This window comes from Xiphophorus couchianus, chromosome 23 (genome assembly GCF_001444195.1).
Source record: "Xiphophorus couchianus chromosome 23, X_couchianus-1.0, whole genome shotgun sequence".
In the NCBI taxonomy this organism is placed as follows: Eukaryota; Metazoa; Chordata; class Actinopteri; order Cyprinodontiformes; family Poeciliidae; genus Xiphophorus; species Xiphophorus couchianus.
The window spans coordinates 29,257,302-29,278,093 of NC_040250.1; the positions used below are offsets into that span (position 1 = coordinate 29,257,302).

General features: G+C 38.2%; 1 protein-coding gene across 1 annotated transcript in view; it reads right to left on the reverse strand.

The window, feature by feature from the left end:
- Positions 1-20,792, reverse strand: part of LOC114139662 (receptor-type tyrosine-protein phosphatase F-like) — a 153,580-nt gene that overhangs the window by 25,143 nt on the left and 107,645 nt on the right. Inside the window, exons 14-18 of the mRNA XM_028009702.1 lie at positions 18,955-19,052; positions 8,821-8,944; positions 8,474-8,649; positions 6,289-6,408; positions 4,785-4,939 (exon numbers count right to left, since the gene is read on the reverse strand). Of these exons, the coding sequence (XP_027865503.1) occupies positions 4,785-4,939; positions 6,289-6,408; positions 8,474-8,649; positions 8,821-8,944; positions 18,955-19,052 (673 nt within the window). The remainder of the gene's footprint in view (positions 1-4,784; positions 4,940-6,288; positions 6,409-8,473; positions 8,650-8,820; positions 8,945-18,954; positions 19,053-20,792) is intronic.

Genomic DNA, 20,792 nt, shown 5'->3' on the forward strand with positions numbered 1-20,792 from the left:
ATGGCAGATGGATGTGCTCCCTTACCGCAGTGAGAAGTTAGCAGTTAGGTCACGACAAGATCACGAAGCAGTCGGGCTCCTGCAAAACCAGACGGTGAGAGTCAATGTCAGTGGTGTTGAGCGTTATGCCACACCCCTTCTTCGAATCAAGAACATGCCTCTACTGAACTCCACACCAGAAGCAGTGTTGCCTCTCCTGAGAAGCACAGAGAAGCGCCTAGCCAAGTCGCCAGAACAAGCTGCTGCTTATCAGATGGAGATTGAGAAGCTTGTAGAATCTGGATATGTAGTGAAGTTGGTGGACCATCAGTCTGACACCATTGGTGAAGCTTGGTATATACCCCATCACATGGTTCAACATAATGGGAAGAACCGGGTGGTGTACAACTGTTCATTCCAACACCAAGGTTACAACCTAAATCAACTCCTCTTACCAGGTCCCACTCTCGGCCCTGCCTTGCTAGCGGTGCTCCTACGTTTCAGGGAACATGCTGTGGCCTTCAGCAGCGATATTCGTGGCATGTTCCACCAAGTGAGGCTCCTACCGGCAGATCGACCCCTGCTTCGGTTTCTGTGGCGGGACATGAACCGAGACAAGCCCCCTGATGTCTACGAGTGGCAAGTACTTCCATTTGGAACTACTTGCAGCCCTTGTTGCGCAACGTTCGCGTTGCAGAAACACGTCATAGACCACAGCCAACCAGAAGAAGATGTTCGTGTTGCCATTAACAAGTCCTTCTATGTGGACAACTGCTTACAGAGTCTCACATGTCCAATAGCCGCCAAGACACTCATTAACAAACTGCGCTACCTTCTGGCCGATGGGGGATTCGAGTTGAGGCAGTGGGCCAGTAATAATCCAGATGTTATCTGCCATCTTCCTCCAGACCTCAGGTCATCCAGTTGTGAGCTGTGGCTCAGTCAAAGTCAGTCCGACATCCAAGAGCCAGCCCTTGGGCTACACTGGAACTGTAAGTCTGACACCCTCACTTACAAACACAGACGAATCGATTGCTCAGTGGCTACTATGAGAAACATCTATAGAGTTTTAGCTAGCCAGTACGATCCTCTTGGCTACATAGTGCCTTATACCACCCGAGCCAAAGTTATTGTACGCCACCTGTGGGAGAAGCAGAGGGATTGGGATGACCCACAACTCCCTGAGGAGCTGCTGCAGAAGTGGCATGCATGGGAAGCAGAGCTGGAACAGTTGCACAAGATCACACTGCCTAGGTGCTACACCAGTCACAGATTAGACCAGCCCAACTGTATGAGAGATATCCATGTATTCTGTGATGCCTCTGAACAGGCATATGGATCAGTGGCTTATCTCAGAACAGAGAGTCCAGAAGGAGAAGTCGAGGTTGCCTTCCTTGCAGCTCGATCTCGTGTTGCTCCAAAGAAGCAGCAATCTGTTCCTCGGTTAGAGTTGTGTGCTGCTCTAACAGGTGCTCAGCTCTGCAAAGTCGTCAGCTCTGAGTTAACTCTTCCCATACGCAGCTGTACCTTGTGGTCTGACTCAGCCACAGTCCTAACCTGGTTGGGTTCAGACTCCTGCAGATACAAGGTTTTTGTGGGCACTCGTGTGGCAGAAATACAAGATATGACAGAAGCTTCCACGTGGAGATATGTGCCCTCAAGAGACAACCCAGCAGATGATATTACTCGTGGCCTCACTATCCAAGACATCTGCAAAGGCAGTAGATGGACCGATGGACCTGAATTCCTGAAACTAGCTCCAGGTTACTGGCCTGATCTATCACCTCCACCCCAGAGTAATCCTGAAGGTGAGCTGAAACGACAAGCTGTTTGTCTAACTGTGTCCAGCTCCAGTGTTCCAGATCCACGCCAGCACCAAACTTGGGACAGCTACTTGGAGGCCATCGTACATCACCTTCACGGGGCGGCTGGTCCCAACCACCCTATCACTGCTGATTCCTATGCTGCTGCTGAGTTGGAAGCTCTACAACGATCCCAAAGGGAATCATTCTTGGAGGAAATCACCCTGCTAATGGCCGGTAAACCTATTGCCAAATCTAGTTGTCTTCTTTTACTTGCACCTGAGTTTGATGAAAAAACAGGGCTCATCAGAGTAGGAGGCCGTCTACGCCGGAATCCTGACCTGGCTGTAGATGAAGTTCACCCTATTGTTCTGGACCCCAGACACGCTCTGACCCAACTCATCATACAAGATTATGATAGGAAGCTTCAACATCCTGGGCCAGAAAGGGTGTTCGCTGAGATCAGAAGGAGATATTGGGTGCTACGTGGACGTGAAGCAGTACGCCGCCATCAGAGATCCTGCGCTGAGTGCAAGAGGTGGAAAGGTCAACCTAACCCACCCCGGATGGCGGATCTCCCTCCAGCCAGACTGCGTCTATTCAAGCCGGCATTTTATTCCACGGGGGTGGATTGTTTTGGGCCATACACCATCAAGATCCGACGCAGTCATGAGAAAAGGTGGGGAATATTGTTTAAATGTCTAACTACAAGAGCAGTGCACCTTGATTTGATCCCGAGTATGGACACAGATGCTTTCTTAATGGCTCTGAGACGCTTTGTAGCCAGGCGTGGGAAACCCAAGGAGATCCTCTGTGACCAGGGGACAAACTTCAGAGGAGGAGAACGTGAGTTGCAGGAAGCATTTCAAGCTCTTCACCCTGACCTCAAAGAGCAGCTAGCTTGCCAGCAAATCAAGTTCATTTTCAATCCCCCTGGTTCCCCACACTTTGGAGGTTGCTGGGAGCGTGAAATTCGCTCGCTAAAGACTGCTCTTCAAGTCATCATTGGAGCCCAAATCGTCACTGAAGAGGTGCTGCACACCGTTCTGATCGAAATCGAGGGGATGCTTAATTCAAAACCCCTAGGTTACATCTCATCCGAAGTAGCAGATCCTGACCCAGTGACCCCTAACTATCTCATCATGGGACGGCGGGATGCTTCGCTGCCGCAAGTCATCTATGACAGCCCGGAGATTCTTGGGAGGAGAAGATGGAGACACAGCCAGATTCTAGCCGACCATTTCTGGCAGAACTTTCTGAAGTACTACCTGCCAGGACTCCAAGCCCGCCAGAAGTGGCAGACTGAATCAGCAAATCTACAAGTAGGAGATGTGGTTATGATCGTGGACAACCAGTTTCCGCGAGCCTTCTGGCCTGTGGGTAAAGTCTCTCAAGTTTTTCCTGGACCAGACACCCGGATCAGATCTGCTGAAGTGACTGTAAAGGGACGAACCTACATTCGACCCGTGGCAAGGCTTGTCAGCCTACCTGCCCTGCCTAATGATGATTAATCACCTCCTTTTATTCAGCCTTTTTCTTGATATTCGTATTCACAGGTGAATACAGGGGCGGCTGTGGAAAAGGCTGTGTAACAAACTGCCATGCTGAGCCTTTAAGGGGCGGGGCTTAGAGCAGCTGCAGCATGCAGACGAAGAAAGAGAGAAAAAAAGAGTAGAGTGAAAAGAGAGTATAGTTTATGTTCGCATTTTGTTTATTTTAACTTGCTGTTTGCCGTTTATTGTTACTCCTTGATGTGTGTGCGTGGAAATACAAGTAAGTGATGTTACATATTAATAATATTGTTTATTTAGCAGAGTATTTTAGTTTTACCCTTAATTAATAGCATGCTCTGTTCACGTTATACACAGTGGATTTTGTTTGTGTCGTGTATTTATGTAGAAATGTGCAGTTATGCAGTATGTGTGATGCTACTTCAGTCAGTTTATTTAGACATTGACGCTGTATTGTTGTTTAATTTCAGGAACCACACACAATTATTTAAATAAACCGCAAGTACGAGTTAAGTCACCTGGAGTACGACTCTGCGTTCTTTGGAGTTCTGACCGACTCACCACAGTGTTCTGCATAGTCACACCAGCAAAAGCAACCTCTAATTTTCAATGGTCAGTGGTCATATTGTAGCAAGTGTGTAAAACTGGTTATATTTCACCTCAAATCCATCCTCATTACCTATGTATATTTGTTTTTCTTAGTTTTTGAATTGTATTTTATTTTGGCGGAAAAGCTTTTATTTTCTTGTTTCCTGTCTCTCGTCATATCCTGTGTGTTAGCGCTGCCCTCCCCAGTTCGCGCCAAGTTGCGCTGGGGAGAGGTAAGCTTACAAAGCTGTCGTCTGTTTGTATATTAAAGTATTCAAAATGTCCTTAAAAGTATGTTTGCCAAACTCACAAGTTATTATATGTTGTTCCCCAACTGTTTTATGTTTAGCACAGCACTGTACTGGGTACTTAATTCCCATGTTAATAACATTTATTGAGTTTACCGTGCCAATGTGGTCATTTTTGTTCTTTTGATTGGTTAAGGTGTGTGTGGGAAAGCCAGAGCCCAAGAACTGGAGTGCTGAAATATTCTTGTTTTAAACAAAATCAACCTGCCCTACTGCTGCAATACACCCTGGTGTCCTCGTCTCCTGGTTCCCTTTGCCTATTACACACAACGCAGAGTACATACAGCAGATAAGTCGGATGAGAGCGACTACAATATCACTTTATCAAATCCATAGAACCCTAAAGCATTTTACTCTACATTATGTCATTCACGCATTCACACACACATTCACACACTGATGGTGAATTATGGCTACCCTGGGACACACTGACTTACAGTATATAGTCAGGCTAACAGGAGTCATTTGTGATTGGAAACACAAACTAATACAGAACATGGAGCAGGTTACAAAGAACAACAGAAATTTAGGAAATTCAGACACTTCAACAAGATTTAGTGTTCAAAACTTCACTGATGAAGAAAAAAATTGTTTACCTGCAATGAACCACCATAGGACCAGCATCTGGTGAATTACATGACTTAGTTCTATGAAGGAAGGCCAGTGCTGTGGTAGGATGCTCAGGCACTCCATGATCGGGCCAAGCTAGAAACTGCAACTGTTGCACTTCTCTTTTCTCACATGATTCATTCTGTTACAGCACAGAGATATACACCTTTGATGTCCAGTTCAAAAGGAGACTTAGTTTGTACAGAGTTCTCAGGCCCTGTTTACACGACAACAATTTCTGGTGAAAATGAAAGGGTTTTGTTGTGTTTGTACTGTACATTTACATGAAACCACCGAATGTTTTCTCTGACGGCACAGATTGAAAACGAGTGCAATGGTTCTAAAATGTTCGTTGTCTTGTTAACAGAATAAATGGATCTTTTCTGTAAGGGAATCCCTAGCTTATGCATAGTATGACGCAAAACATAGCTGTTTCCTACAATCCACAGAAGAAGAAACTACTGACAATGCTGGTGTTACTACAATTTGTGTTTCCCCATCAGATACGGTTCCCTCAGCGTCTCTTCACCGCTCCGCACAGCCCAGGTGGCAAAATACACGTGTGTTTGTTCAGGGCTCTTATCTAGAGAACTACGGACTCAACCTCAAACAACGTGTTTCAGCAAAGTTATCCCACTTTTTTCCAACTGCGCCCAATCAGACGCATATAGTGCGTGTTTTCCCCAGTATCTGGGGGAATGGTATCTGATGGAGAAATGTGAACCGATGTGCTTTCAAGTGGAACTTTTTTTAAAACACATGCACACTTAGTTTCAAAGAACCTAGCACCAACTAGTGCCATGGTGAGAGCATTACATCTTTTTGATGTGCACCGTTACTGTGTAAACAAAGATTGCAATTAGAATGTCTTCATATAAATGTGTTAACAGAAACTAAACAAAAATTACATTTTCATTGGATCATGTAAACAGGGCCTAAGTCTACATTTATTTGAATATTGTATACATGAAGCTTACAGAAATGTACAATATACTCTACAGTAACAGCAGAATGGGTTTTAGTGATAATTTGTTGCAAACACAGGCTATTATGTTTAGTAATCTGATTTTGTTGAAAATAGTCTTTATCACATGACCCTTTTTGGCTCTGAGCCTATTGTCATTAGGAACTCAATGGAACAACAGTGCAGGAACTATGCGAATCAATGACTTTCCTTAGATCAAAAACTTTTCTAACTAATTTGAATAATTAACTCAGCTTAATGTACTGTTTGATAATTAGGATCAATTGGAATGTACATGTTATTGAATTGAAATTACTTTTTTGTAAGGTGCCTTGAAATTACACTACTGAATTAGTGCCTTAATAAATAAACCTAATTGAATATTCTTTAAGCATGTCCAATCATTTTTATTTTTTATTTGTTTTTATTGGAGCACTATATCTCATGAAATGACTTTTGGAAGTCATGCTCCTCATCAAGAAAAGATTACAAAATATTCATACTTGAAATACATAAAATGCTTTTACCTTGTAAATGCTGAATATTCTTGTGACATAATTTGCCAATTCCAAAGTTTCCAGTATGGTCACTTGAATCGTTCCATATGTCTCTGTACCACGACTAGGCCAGTATTGGTCACACTTAACAGGCATACAGAAGACAATGAAAAGCAAGCACACATTTTTTCTTACATCAACAATTGTCATTTGAAAACAGTAAATAGCAAACCGCAAAACATGTATGGAAAAAGAAGAAGCAGAAGTACTCTGTTGCTTGCAGTGCATTTAAGTCAGTTGTTGCTAAGCTAAAGACACAACATGCCAGTGATGCAAAATCTGGCCATTTTATTCATTCCCCACTCTCTGCAACATGTCCATTTTTCAATAGCTGCACAACAAGAGAAAACAGTACCTTAAATTTGCTTTATGATGTTTGCATCATGTGCAACTTGTGTGTCTGTGAGCTCTTTAACTGCTTAAACAGAATAAAAAGATTCAGATCTTTTCTCTACTTTAAAAATAATGGTGTTCTATTGCTTTCTGTCTCAAACTGGCCAACTCTTGTAATGTTGCTAAGTAAGCAACATTAAAATCCCTGACGACAGCTCTTCATGAGTTGAAAGAGGAACTCTCTGTTCATATTAACACAAAGATCAATAATATTTGACAATCACCAGCAAAGAATGAACAATAATTGTAAATACCTAACTGAGGAGACGAGGATTGGAGCTAACAAAATATGGGGGAATTTTTCTGCCATAATTTGAGAGCACACATTTTCAGTCTGAAAGCAGAATTTCATGTCTCTTATTCGCAAAAATACTTGTTCTTACATTTTTAGTTTGGAAGCAGGACTTCAGGTCTTTTTTCTCAAAATTTGCAATGTTTGTACTCAAAACTTCTGCTCTCTTTCAAATATTCACGGTGCTTTCTCAAACCTTGTCTGCTTGAATCAAATCTCCACTTGCAAAAGTCTCTGCCATTGAGAATCTTGCTAATTCTGCTGGTGCTTGGAACAGAAAAGTACAGTCGCCTGGCAACCTCTCAACAAATAGAATGCAAGTGTTATACTGGGTGCGTTTGCTTCCTTCTAATGGATGTGTCAGAGCTCCTTCCTTCCCCTGCCTGCAAAATAGTGAGTCAGAATTTGAAATAGCAAGCACTGAATTGTTCCAATAACTCATATCCACCAAGAAAAACAGATATAGGCAACAGTCTAGACCATTCCTTTCTGACGGAGAAATTCTAAGTTGTAAAACCAAAGAAATCAGTGAAAAATGAAAGATGGATACATACTTTAGGTTTAACTACTCATTCAGGCAAAAAGCATTGAATGCACATAGTTTTCCTGTGGATAATGGATGACATGCTGAACACAAGAAGAAAATAACAAGCAAACAGTTGCAAACTTCACAGAAGAAGCATGGAGGAAATTCTCCACACACTTAAGGATGGGTGTATTAAGATATATTTCTCCAATTCGTTGTCTCATTTTCCTCTTTAGATCAATTCATACATGCACTGTCGTTCAGAGGTTGTCTGAAGAAATGGTGTGTGCCACCTGGAAAGGCAGAAGATAGCTATGCAGAAAGAAGTAGCCCGAGTCTCAGGTCTTAAAAGGATCATTTGGATAATAGCTTTCCTCGTTCTATACATTTTAAATTTAATACTTCTAAATCTCTAGGGATGTGTGGGTAAAAAGATCTGTTGGTCATGAGCGTGACCACAGACAACAAGAAGGCCAGTTCTGTGGAGAACTGAGTATAGTTGTCCTAAAGTAGCAGATATATTTTTGCCAAGTTAGTCTTCATTTCAAACCTCTCTGCAAGTGATTGTAGTCTTTGGTGTACCACTACAATGTACCCTGCATTTTCTCCCCTTTCACTACAGCAAAATGTCATTACAAGCCCCAATGCTTAATTCTGACCAGAGTCTGGAGCTTTGAACAAAACACATTATACAATGAGAAATATTGTTGAAATTTAATAAAGGCTATTTAATAACCCTTGTATGTGTTCTGCTTATTCATGCGAAAAGCACTGAATGCACATAGTATTTCTGTAGATAACTGAGGACATGCTGAACACAAGAGGAAAAAATACACACTAGAAGAAAAAACTCAAAGAACATGCTGTACTTTGGGTTTTAAAAGCCAAAGAACTACATGTAGTTCATTACTGTTCTGCTTAAAATCAAAACACAAGAAGCTCACCCTTGACTTCTCCTTCAAACGGGTCATCATAACAATTGTGCAGCTCCTCTGCTCCCATACCATCCTCCAGAAATCACAAATTGTCTCTGGCAGTGGCCCTTGTGTGGCGATATAAGCATTCTGTTTCCTATAGCCATCTATATAGTTGGCATTAATGTAGTTGCTTCCTGGAACTCCTGCAGGAGAAAACAAGAAGGATCACATTGTAAGAAGCAAAAATAGTTTAAAATTTTCTTTTGACTTTTTTTAATGACTTCATTTCAATTTCTACCACTATCGTACAGTTGAAAGCAGATATTTACACTTTAATATCTTTAAACTTTAAAATTTAAAACAGTGTTGCTTACCATTCACCGGTGTGAGGACGACCCTGGAGTGGTCATAAGCAATAACATTTGCATAGCGGTTCTTAGATCTGTTGATCTCAAGATTGGAATGCTCCCAGGTGAGCTGCTGTTCTGGATCAATAGTCTGAAGCACAGAAAGGGGAAGACTTGCACATGTAAACATGTCTAGATAATTTGTGCCAACTCTCACCCATATTTCTATATCTTGTGAAAATGACATCCTTTTACTTCCTCTTAAATTGTATTAAATTTTTACTTTGTTTTAACTCCTCATTTAACTTGTTGCATATTACACCATGAATTGACATACAAAAGCTCTTTCATGTTGTGCATATACTACGATTCCTTAAGTTTGAGTAACGTCTTAAGTTAAATCCTCCTCTTAAAAAAACATGTTTTCTATGTGCTCAAATGATAGTTTCTTTGATGCCATAAACATAATTTGACCAATTTTAAATTCCACCAGATCTTCAAATTTAAGAATTCTACATTTTAACAATAATGAGTTTGTGTGCTCATAAAAACTGACATTATTCTAAAGGCTCATTTCTGTAGGATACTCAGAGGTTGTAAAGAACTTTGTAATTAATTCCCCACACCTCTGAACAATATGTTAAATATATGCAAAATCAGAGAGTTATATAGAATATGAAGTGATTTCTTATTCAGAATATGTCTAGCTTTAGCCAGACATCAATATATGCTTCTACATAGCTTATTCTGTAAATGTTTAAAATGTGGTTTAGAACTAATTTTGTCATCAATTATTACACCAAGAAACGTATCAACATATACCCTTCGTCACACCCCGTCTGAACTTGAATTTGAGCTTTTTTGTAATAGTTTATAAAAAACATGATTTTAGTCTTGTCTAAATTTAGTGATAACCTGTTATTGTCAAACAATTTCTTTAGTTTACTGATTTCTGAGGCAACTATGGAAATACATTGGTGTAAATTTTCACCAGAGAATAGAATATTTGTGTCGTCAGCAAATAACACATTGAACTTGCATTACTCTCAAAATAATTAAAATAGTTGCTGTTTTTATCACAGGTATTTTTTGTAAGTGTGGTTCTATATTCACAAAATAACTATTGAATTTATTTACAATATTCTTCATAGTGGTAATATTCTGGTAATTATCTATAAAATACTGTGGGTAATTGTTACTATTAGAAGTTTTCCTATTTAAAATATTCCATGTCGTCTAAGTATTAATTTTATTAATTTATAATAATTCTTTATACATACCTTAATAATATTAGTTAACTTTATAATATATATATATTTGTTCTATTTGATGTTTGTTGTGAATGACGTAAACTCACAAACGAACAAGGTAATTAGTCCAACGTTTAGAAACTACAGTACAGCGGCTGTAATGCGCCACAGCAAAGGTAAAATAACCCGAACAGGTGATCAACTCAAAACCACTCCTATCTTTTTACTCTCGCTCTCTCTTTGTAATTTAAGCACACCTGTTACCGTGGCAACCGCCTGCTCCCCGCAAGATGAGCAAAGATTATGTTAAAAACATAACATTCAGTCCGTTACAATATCAAGTTTCCAGGCTTGATATTTATTTCTCGATTATTAATCAGCGCTTCCCTGAACACAGCGATGGTTGATTGACTAGCTGTACTTGGTGCTAGAGTGGCTAACACGAGTAACAGTTTAATCCAAAGCCTTTTCTGCTAAAATAAAATCTTTAGTGCATGTCAGATACAGACACATTGCATATTGATCTCTTTAGCTAACGTAAGACTGTGTAGCAGACAAGCTTCAAGGTGTAGAAGTTGTATCAGTTCTGCCATTATGCTGTACTTAGCTAACGGGAAGCATGTGTTTGTGAGACGGCCACGCACGCGACCACGTAAAATGGGCATCAGCCAATGGAAAAGCAGCCCCTCTGGTAAGGTCCATCACACTGCACTCACTGTCAAACGAACCAAACTAACTGAAAAACCTGTTTCCCCTGTCGCCTGTGGTGGCGCTGCACCAAGAACTACTGAAGGAATCAACACAAAACCTCTGAAGAAAACCAGCGCAACTTCTTTCTTCACAAAATGTAAACAAAACTGGAGCAGTGTCAGATTTTAGTGGTTGTAGGATTTCTTCATTGATATACATTACTAGTTTGGACATCGCCTGTTAGTCGCTAACGCTATAGATGCTCCTGCATGGGCCATTACCAAGCAGCAAGTCATGTCCGCCAAACCATACTGCTCCAATGAGGGATGAAAAGGAATCTGTCACAAAATGACCGTAGAGACTTAATTATATATTTACACGGTTTCTGTAAAATATGGCTTAAATAAAAAAAAAAAGCCGATGTTTTGATATGTATAATAAGTATTCTCCCTTGATATAAATCTATAAACAGTTTGGTTTCTATCAAGGTGCAAGAGAGGACAAATTGCTCTTTTATACTGGTCAACAATTTAGCATTACATAATTGCTGCTGTTAAAATTAGTTTGTCAAAATGTAACAAACCATGAATCATATTTTTATGAAATATGGCATTCTATTTGATGACTGCCATGAATGTATGTTTAAACAAACAAGGCAATTAGTTCAGTTTTTGTCATTTATTAAACGTAAAAAAAGTTACAGCAGTTGCAGAGCGCCACGGCAAAGGAAAAATAAGCTGATAAACAGGTGTAAAACCATTTACTGTTTTTCCTTGCTCTATGTGTCAGCAGGCAGACCCGTTGCTGTGGCAACTGACAACATCTCTTGTCGGTTGTCATTGTCCCTCAGAGGGTAATATATTGATCAGAATGCATGTCACTGTAATTAGCTTCCTGCTTCTGGAGCGGTCTCCAATCCACTTGTACTCACACTGCCTTCCAACCGTATGACTTCAACCGGACCGAGACCTAGGTTTCTAGGTATCTCAAAGCCATTAGACTTAAAATTTGCATTCACACTTACTAAATGAATTGGACTTTCTCTAGACAAACAAATTAGAATCTGATTAAAAAGGACTAAACAGGGCTGGTGTGAATGTACCCTGAAATATGCTGGACCCTCCTGGGGACCTGTGTTAAAGAAATCTGGTCTATATAAAAGAAAAAACACAATCTTTCATTTCTTGACCTATTAAATAATGTGAAAAGTTTGGGTTTTTTGTAATCCTTCTGAACTACACAGTGCAGTGTATAATGACTAGTCCAGTTTTAAATCACACTGCTGTATAATATCTAAATCACTTCATAAAATTGATTAATGAAAAATTAAAACTCTCAAGCTGATGTGAATTATTTTCCGATTCTCAGTCATGGAGACACTTCTGCAAATCCGTAAAGTAAGTGGAGATAATTCTTTGTTCAGTGAGTTAGCATGGTAACTCACTGAACACAATGGTAACAATAAAATCTTGGCAACCGTATGCTGCTAGTATTTTACTGTATTTACTAATGTACTAAAGCTAAGGTGTTCTTCACAGTTTTAACTAAATGCATGAACATTTCACACTCAAAGTAATTGAAATCAATGAGTGAACCAAACTTGAAAAAGATGCTTCTGCCATTAACAATAACTCTAAAGTCTAAAGTAGACCTGAAAAAATATTGGAAGCATCTATATCATATCTATATTAAATAACTGCTCATTTTTCAAATACATAGGCTCTGCTTTTGTTTTCACAAATGTTAATGAAAGTGTTGCGTCTGGGAAAAATTAGCATAGCAAAAATGTCTCCTTCCTGCATGTAATGCATCTAACAGCATGGCTCACAGAAGTTACAGGGAAACATTTCTTTATCAGTTAAAGTTAGCTGATATCAGAGAAAAATGTGAAAGGTGCTTACCTGAGCTGAGTGAACCTGACACCCCACCCACGCAAAAAATTCCAGCACATAGACTGAGTGGTTAATGTTCCGTTTGTGATGGTTGTGCCATTAAAATTTTCATTTGTGCGGCTTTTGTTTATGAGATGTTAAAAATTATTTTATAGGTCATCCAGAGGTCACCATCTCCCACCTTGCTCCAGAACAAGCCAAAGTGGACTACTTCATTAGTTTGTGCCGTAAAAACCCTTAGTGCAGCTTTCGATTTTGAGATATTATAACTTATAATTTCGGATGTTGACATCACCATCATCATCAACTTTATTTATAAAACACTTTAACACCAGCCGCAGCTGAAACAAAGTGTTGAACATCAGTAATAGATAAATAAGATATAGAAAGCTTTAAAAGATGCAGCAAGACAGACAACATCAATATCAATTAAAAATGTAGTAAAATCAGGTCTCAATTGGGTTGAAGGCCAATGAGTAAAAACATGTTTTCAGATGGGTTTTGAAAATGGACAGTGGGGGGCCTGTGAAACGGTAGAGCATTCCAAAGCTGCAACCCAGAAATAGAGAAGGCCCTTTGTCCTCTAAGCTTCTGCTTACAGATAGGAATGACCAGGAGCAGCCAGTGAAAAAACCTGAGTGACCGAGAGGGAATGTAGAGGTAGAGAAGCTCTGTTAAATAAAGGGAGGCAAGAAATTTTTTAAAATCTTAAAAACAAACAAAAGGATTTTAAAATGAATTCTATCTTCCTCTAAAACAAAACAGTGGGCTACTTCTTTAGTGCTCCATTAGTGCAGGTTTGTGCCGTTAAAACCGTCATTTGTGCAGTTTTCCTTGAGATATTGGAAGTTATAATTTTGGGTGCTGACATCACCAGCCCCCCATCTTTCTCCAAAACACTGAGCTACTGTGCGGTGAAGTGTGTGTGGGGGGCGGGGGGGGGGGGGGGGGGGGGGGATTCAGATGCCAGGGAGGATGTAGATGCTTACCAGAACTTTCTCCCAGACGTTTTGGAAAAACAGCATTGTTAATGTCTCCTAGAGTTTTGTAGAAATGCCAACTAATCGATGGCAAGAAAGTGATAACCACCCTCCCCTCCCCTCTTACGCCTACATTAAAAAAGATAAAACAGAGTAAGAAATGGCAAACAACATCGTGAAGGAACTAAATCTGGCTATTAGCCAGCAAGGATCTTCCCTTGAAAAATCTATGGATAATCTCAAGAGATCAGTTTAATTTCTTTCTGTTGATTTGCAAGAAAAGATGGCGTATTTCACTGGAGGGAGCGCAATTGTTGACAGAGTGATAACAAAAGAGAGATAAAATAAAAAAAAAAAACATACACAATTAAGTCCCTCTGATAGTCCACACAATCTTAAGCACAATGGTATTTTATACTGACCCAAGAGTACACAATGAGTGCAAAAGGGGCAATCCTCTAAGAGTGTCATTGAATTAATAAAGGCATGACTAGGCTCCACCTTACATTAAAAACTGTTTTTTGAAGTCTTAAGGAATATGTGATTTCTTCCATCAAATAAATGTCACAGACTTTTTGGATCCGTATGGGAGGCCCTGCTTTCAGCTATCTGATAGTTATGCATTTCAATACTGCTGTGAACAATATATTTAGAAAATATCTATCACCCTTCCTGTCTATTCTTTCGGGTATTTCTCCCAATGCTGCTACAAGGTTTTTTTTTGGAAGATCTCTTCTGAAAATTATCTAGAGAGCTTCATATATCTCCTCTGAAAATACACTTAGTTTAGGACAAGACCAAAACATGAGTATGGTTTGCGTTCTGTGTCCCACAGTTTCTCCAGCATGAGCTGGGTTGTGTTGGGCCAATTTTGCTAGTTATTGCTGGCATTCTGAAAAACCGGATTATTACTTTCCATTTGAATTCCCTTCATGTATTAGAATTTGTGGCTAATTGTGCTTCAGTACATATTTCATCCCATGTGTCCCTTTCTTTTGACTCTTGCAATTCGGTCTCCCATTTCTGCTTTATGTTTGAGGAATCATGCATATTCATAGACAGAAACAGATCATATACTTTACTAATAACGTTATTGTTTCCCTTTCCCCTTTGCATGTCCATTAGAAAACTTTCTATAATTGTAGGTTCATGAAGTTTAATCCAACTGCTATGTGTCGTCATAAAGGTTCTGAGTTGTAAATATCTATAGAAGTCTGTCTTAGGGAGACCAAATTCACTTTTCATCTGCTCAAAGGTTTTTTAAATGTCCCTCTTCAATTAACTGATAGATATGAGATAATCCATACTTAGACCAGTTTCTGAACCCCGAATCTAACTTGTTTGGTAAAAAAGTCTTCATAAATCCTATGCCTGATAAAAGTGAGATCTGTTTTAATAACTTAAAACCCAATTGTATTTTGTTCCAGATTTTCAGGGTGTTTTTGTCCAGATTGTCATTTGTTTTACAGAAGCATCTAAAAAGGGTAATGTTTGCAGTGGCAATGCGCACATACTTTCCTCTATTTCCAGCCGTCGAGTATCTGTACTATTCTGTAGCCATACTAATAATGGTTTAAGTTGTGCAGCCCAGAAATAATATTTTAAGTTTGGGAGTTTAAGGACTTGCATAGGTTGAGATAATTGTCTGATTCTAGGGCACCTTTTTTTCCAAATATATCATTTTATATCAGATATCATTTTATCTAAGGTATCAAAGGTAGATTTGGGAATCTCCACAAATAGCATCTGGAATAAATAGAGTAGTCTTGGTGAAACATTCATATGGATATTTTCAACACGGCCTATCAGAGTAATAGGGAGTGTAGCCCATCGTTCCAAATCATTTTTAATGGCTCGTAGAAGTTTACTATAGTTTGCCTCATAAAGGTCACATAGAGATGAAGGTATATGAATACCCAGATATCTGATATCATTCTTGGGCCACTTGAATCCACTCTGTAATTTTGTGATATCTGAAATTGTGCATAGCCTCCGTTTTTATCAACAATTATCTTGGAGCTTGAGTAAAATTCATATTGTGAGATGAGCTTTTTTAGGTAGGGGATTGTTGATTTAGCTTCTGTCAAATACAATAATACATCATCGACATATAATTAAATTTTGTGTACTTCCTTGTTTTTTCTATCCCTTTAATATTAGCATCATCTCTAATGATTTGGGCCAACGGTTCAATACTAATGGCAAACAGAAGGGGTCAGAGCGAGCACCCCTGTCTGAACCCCCGTTCTAGTGGAAAGCTATCAGATCTATAGCCATTTACTTTAACTGCTGCCTGTGGAGAGGAGTAAAGTGTTTGTACCCAGTCAACAAAATGTGGACCAAATCCAAAACATTTCATAGTATGAATTAGATCTTTCACTGCTCGCTCATTTTTAAAGGGAGAATAAATCTGTGATTCATCTAACTTAAGAGGAGTAAAGTCACTGTTCAGACTTTTTCCTGTTGCTCCCATTAAACATTTCTACTTTAAAGTTTAATCCAGTTAATGCTTGAGGCTTAAGAGGCATTAATAAACAAAAGGCAGTTTTTCTATATACAAAAGCTTGATACAGACCTTTACTTGATTCTTTATTAATCACATTCTACTAATGAAAATTACAACTTCTGGAAATTGCAGTGGGGTGAGGACTTATGGATGTCCCACAGAAATAGCCGTGGCTGAGTGGCCATTCAAGCACAAATTTAATGGGAAATTTATTCTTACTCAATCAAACTCAAATGAACATTGTGCTGAAAGTTTTCTGTTACTGGGAGATTTTAATTGTACTATTGATAATAATAAAATTTATAGATGGTCAGAAAAAATTACAGGAAACTCTTTTTTAAAATCTGATTTCATAAATGTTGATATCTGGAGAGTGAATAATCCAGGTAGAAGAGACTTTAAATGGACAAACAGAGCTGGTCCATTATGGTCTAGAATAGATTTTTGGTAAATTTCAGAATCCCTTACTCAACTGAAAATGGAAATTATGTCAGCACCCTTAACAGACCACAGAGCAATTTATTAACTTTAAATTTATCACCAAACAAACCAATTCAGAGATATCCAGCCTATTGAAAACTTAATAATTATCTCACAAAATGAATCTCCAGGGGAAATAATAAGAAATAAAATAATACATAAACATAACTTTACCCCACACAAATACTACATTTGGAAATGTGAATGTCATCCTCTGTTCAACACCATAGTGATTACTTAACAGAACAATTATTTATTGGTAACTAACCCATTTTTAAGTAGAAAAACTAATAACAAATATATTAAGAGATCTAATAATATGAGATTATATAAGCAAACCAGCTCCTACCTTTTGGGACAATATCTTCAATTATATTTGCTGAAAAGATGTTTGGTTATTGCTGAAGACATACTTGCTAATTAATAAGATTTGAGAAGTGTCTCTAAAGATTCTACATAGACATTATCCTGTTAATAGTGAAATATTTAAATATCACTCAAATGCAGACCCACTGGGTTCATTTATTCACAACTATGAGAAAACCATCAGTCATCTTTTCTGGGACTGCTGGGACGGCCTAACATGCAGTTATCCTACATGACAAATCTATGGTTTGCACAAAATTACATATAATCACAAATGCTTCATTTAATAAAAGATGCATTTAATAAAGATTTTATTAAATCTTTTCATTTAATAAAAGATGGTGGTGTTTCAATTTCAATTTGATATATACAGGGCATTATAAATTAGGTTTATTTTTAAAAGATAAAAGAAACCAAAATATCACACCAGCATTCTATTCTTTGTAAAAATGACTGGTGCAGGCAATATAAGTAAGTACATTTTGTTTTGGGGTTTTTTTTGTTGTTTTTTGGGGGGGTTTCTGTCTTGTCTTATTTCTGTTTGGGATAGGGATTAGTTGTAAGATATTGTATCAAACTGATTACTTGAATTGGGCTGTTTTGTATTTTTGGTAAATAAAACTTGTACCTGTTTAGCCTGATGCATTCAGCTACATGTAAAAATTCATAAATAGAAATGGGGAAAAAAACACATTTCCAGTATGGTTAAATATATTTATCAGCAAAACTTTTAATTTTGGCCGATTAGTATCATTAATTTTATGGTAATACCACAAAATTTTATGGTATTACCATAAAATACCATTATTTTCTATGAATTTTTCTATGAATTTTACCATTCCTAAAATTTTCACAATACATTTCAGTGTTTTCTAGATTTCATAACTAAAAATTATGTGAAATTTGTGTTTTTTGAGTTATAGTATTTCAATTTATTTTCTACGGTAATATGGTATCTTAGATTTTACAGTCTGTAATTGTTAGTATTTTAAAACTTTTTACCATAAATTTTACAGATTTTTTTACAGTGTACGTAAGGTAACATAATGCTTTGGATGTTACAGTCTGTAACCGTTGGTAGTTTAATGTTTTTTTTAATTGTATATTTACCATGAATTGTGTTTGAAGAGATGAGGTTGGAACGCAGCTGGACCCATGTTATGATGAAATAAAGGTATTTAATGAAGAAGCAATTCACAAAAATCCAGGCAGCACACATGAGCAAAAGCAAAGCTCTAACATTGGTAGTAACTGGTATAAGCATTTGATGACTGACATGAGACAGACATTAGACAATAGGCATTCTAGAAGGACCCGACAGGGAAATACAGACACTGGTGGGTATAAATACACAGGGAAGGAAATCAGGGGAAACAGGACACAGCTGGGATCAATCAACGGGTCATCATCAATAAAGATGACACAGGAACTAAATAAACACACAGAAAACCCAAATCCTCACAATATTTGCAATTTTTTTACAGTGTACAGTAATATAATACTTTAGATGTTACAGTGTTGGTATTTTACAATATTTTACCATAAATGTTATGGATTTTTTTTTACAGTGTATTGATTAACAATTCCTCAAGTAGTTAAATTTTTATATTCATGCTCTTATGTTGAAGCCCCTGCTCTGCCAATTCAGCCTGTACTGTAGTGCCTCCTACAGTAAGCAGTTTAAAGTCCTCTGATGTCCTATATGCTTTCTGACTGAAGCGCTATCATTGTCAAATTAAACGAAATCAACAACAGACTGAACAAATGGTCTGTTCCAAAGAAGTGCAGCCATAGAGTTGGATGAGAAGTAATACATTTGACTCTGTTGATGGCAATGTACTGTTTTGAGGTTAGGGATAATGGTCAGGAATAGGCTATAGAAATGAACAAAAAATTAATGGAAGTCCTTAATTTCTACCTTCACAAAGTCCTTGTGAAGATGGAAAGAAATACTCAATGTGTGTGTATAAAACATCATTTAGGTAATGGAAATGTACCTGGAATTCCTGTGAAAAGAGTAGACTGTCATTAGCCTTCTGTCTCTCTATATGGTCTGCCAAGTCACAAACAGGTATGGGAGGAAGGTCCCTCATCCCTGAAAAGACAGAGATTAATAGTCTCACAGTGAGAGTGAATGTAGAAATTAATATGTTAACTACCAAAAACGTTTTCTTGAACAGTAACTTTAGCCAAAAGGTTTAAAACTTTAAACAGAGGGATTACTTCATCATCTTACTATTGTATTTGTGGAAATATCACACTGGGACATTTTCCACTTTTTGTACCATGACTGAAGAGCTGCTAAAGCTGCATACAATCTTAAGCAGCTGGTTCAGCTGCTAAAGCGTATGTAGGCCCTGGTTAAAAACCATGAACTTAAGGTCCTTTAATATTTCTAAAATATTTACGAGGTTGGTCTTATGTATATCAACATAAGTGAGAAACTTGTATTATGGCTTCTGTCTTTTCCTCTATCTCTTTTAGCCTTTTTTATCTGCTAACACGCACATGTTGCAGCTTACATAATCATGTTTATGTGTGACTGCTGCTAGTCATACATAAACAGACTGAAACTGATTAGACTACCCTTTAGGGAGGGTACAGATTTCAAAGAATAAAAGAAAGCTAAACTCACGCTACAATCTTTGCCTCACTTGGTTCTATCCATAAGGTGTGCTAATGTGGCCCAGTGCTGGATGGTGATTGTAACTCTGTATCCATTCCATTTGTTTGACATGTATGGCTTGTAACATTTGATCATTTTTCAGCATTAAAGTCTGTTTTTATATAACCAAATCTCATTATTTCTCAAGGTAATTTACACTGTGGGGTTCTGGTCGGGTCCTGAAACTGGTTAACAGACCTGGGTGGTGCACAGAGACAAAAATTAATGAACTCCAACACTTGTATTATTGTTTTTGTCATTTTTTTCATCCAAGTGATTATATGCATGCGGGGAGCAACTACTGTTGTTATTAATGTAAGACATAATGGAAAACGCAGAAAGCCGAAGCTTTTCTGGAGGTGACTTGTGTATTTACATAAGTGTATTCATGTTTGATCAATTATTCTATTAGTTTAAAGACTGTATTGAATCTCATATCTATGAAAGTAGTTAGGTTAATGAGGGACAAGTGAATTCAACAGAGTGGGAAAAAACACAAGACAATGGAATGATGGAAAGAAGAAGGTAGGAGAACATGAGAGAAGGAGGAAGCTAATGAACACAGCAGCTAATGCGTGCAGAGGTTGAGGTGGGAGAAAGAAATGGGACTGTTTTATGCACATTCTGCACAAGGGTGCACGAATTACACCGGTGTTCACGGTGCCACCTCATCACAGGAAATGAATGTAGAGGAACATAACCCTAACATTTACCCTAACGCTAACCCTTATCCAATAGATCGACTCAAGGTATGCAAACAATCTTCCATCTGCCAAAGCCTCCATCTTTTCCTAACACACCTTAGGAAAGTTGTGTTAAATTAAAATTAATTTTACCATATATTCCTTTGATTTAATGTTAGCACCTGATTGTTGCTGCTGAATTAAGCTGTTAGTGAATCCTGCAAAGCATTTTACTAAGAAGCATACAAAATTATTAAGAACTTGTGGACATTCAATTAATGTGTCACTGTAATGTTCTTTGATAGTTGTAAAATAGCTATGGTGCATGATTCTAGAAAGTAAGAGGTTTTTATAGGTTGCTTTTAGCCCACACATTGTAAAATAAAAACAACACCACTGGGAATTGTCAAAGTCACTAAACTAAACTTGGATCTGTTCTAAGGGCCAGTTGTGAAATGAGAAGAGCAGCCGTTCAATGAACGTGTTT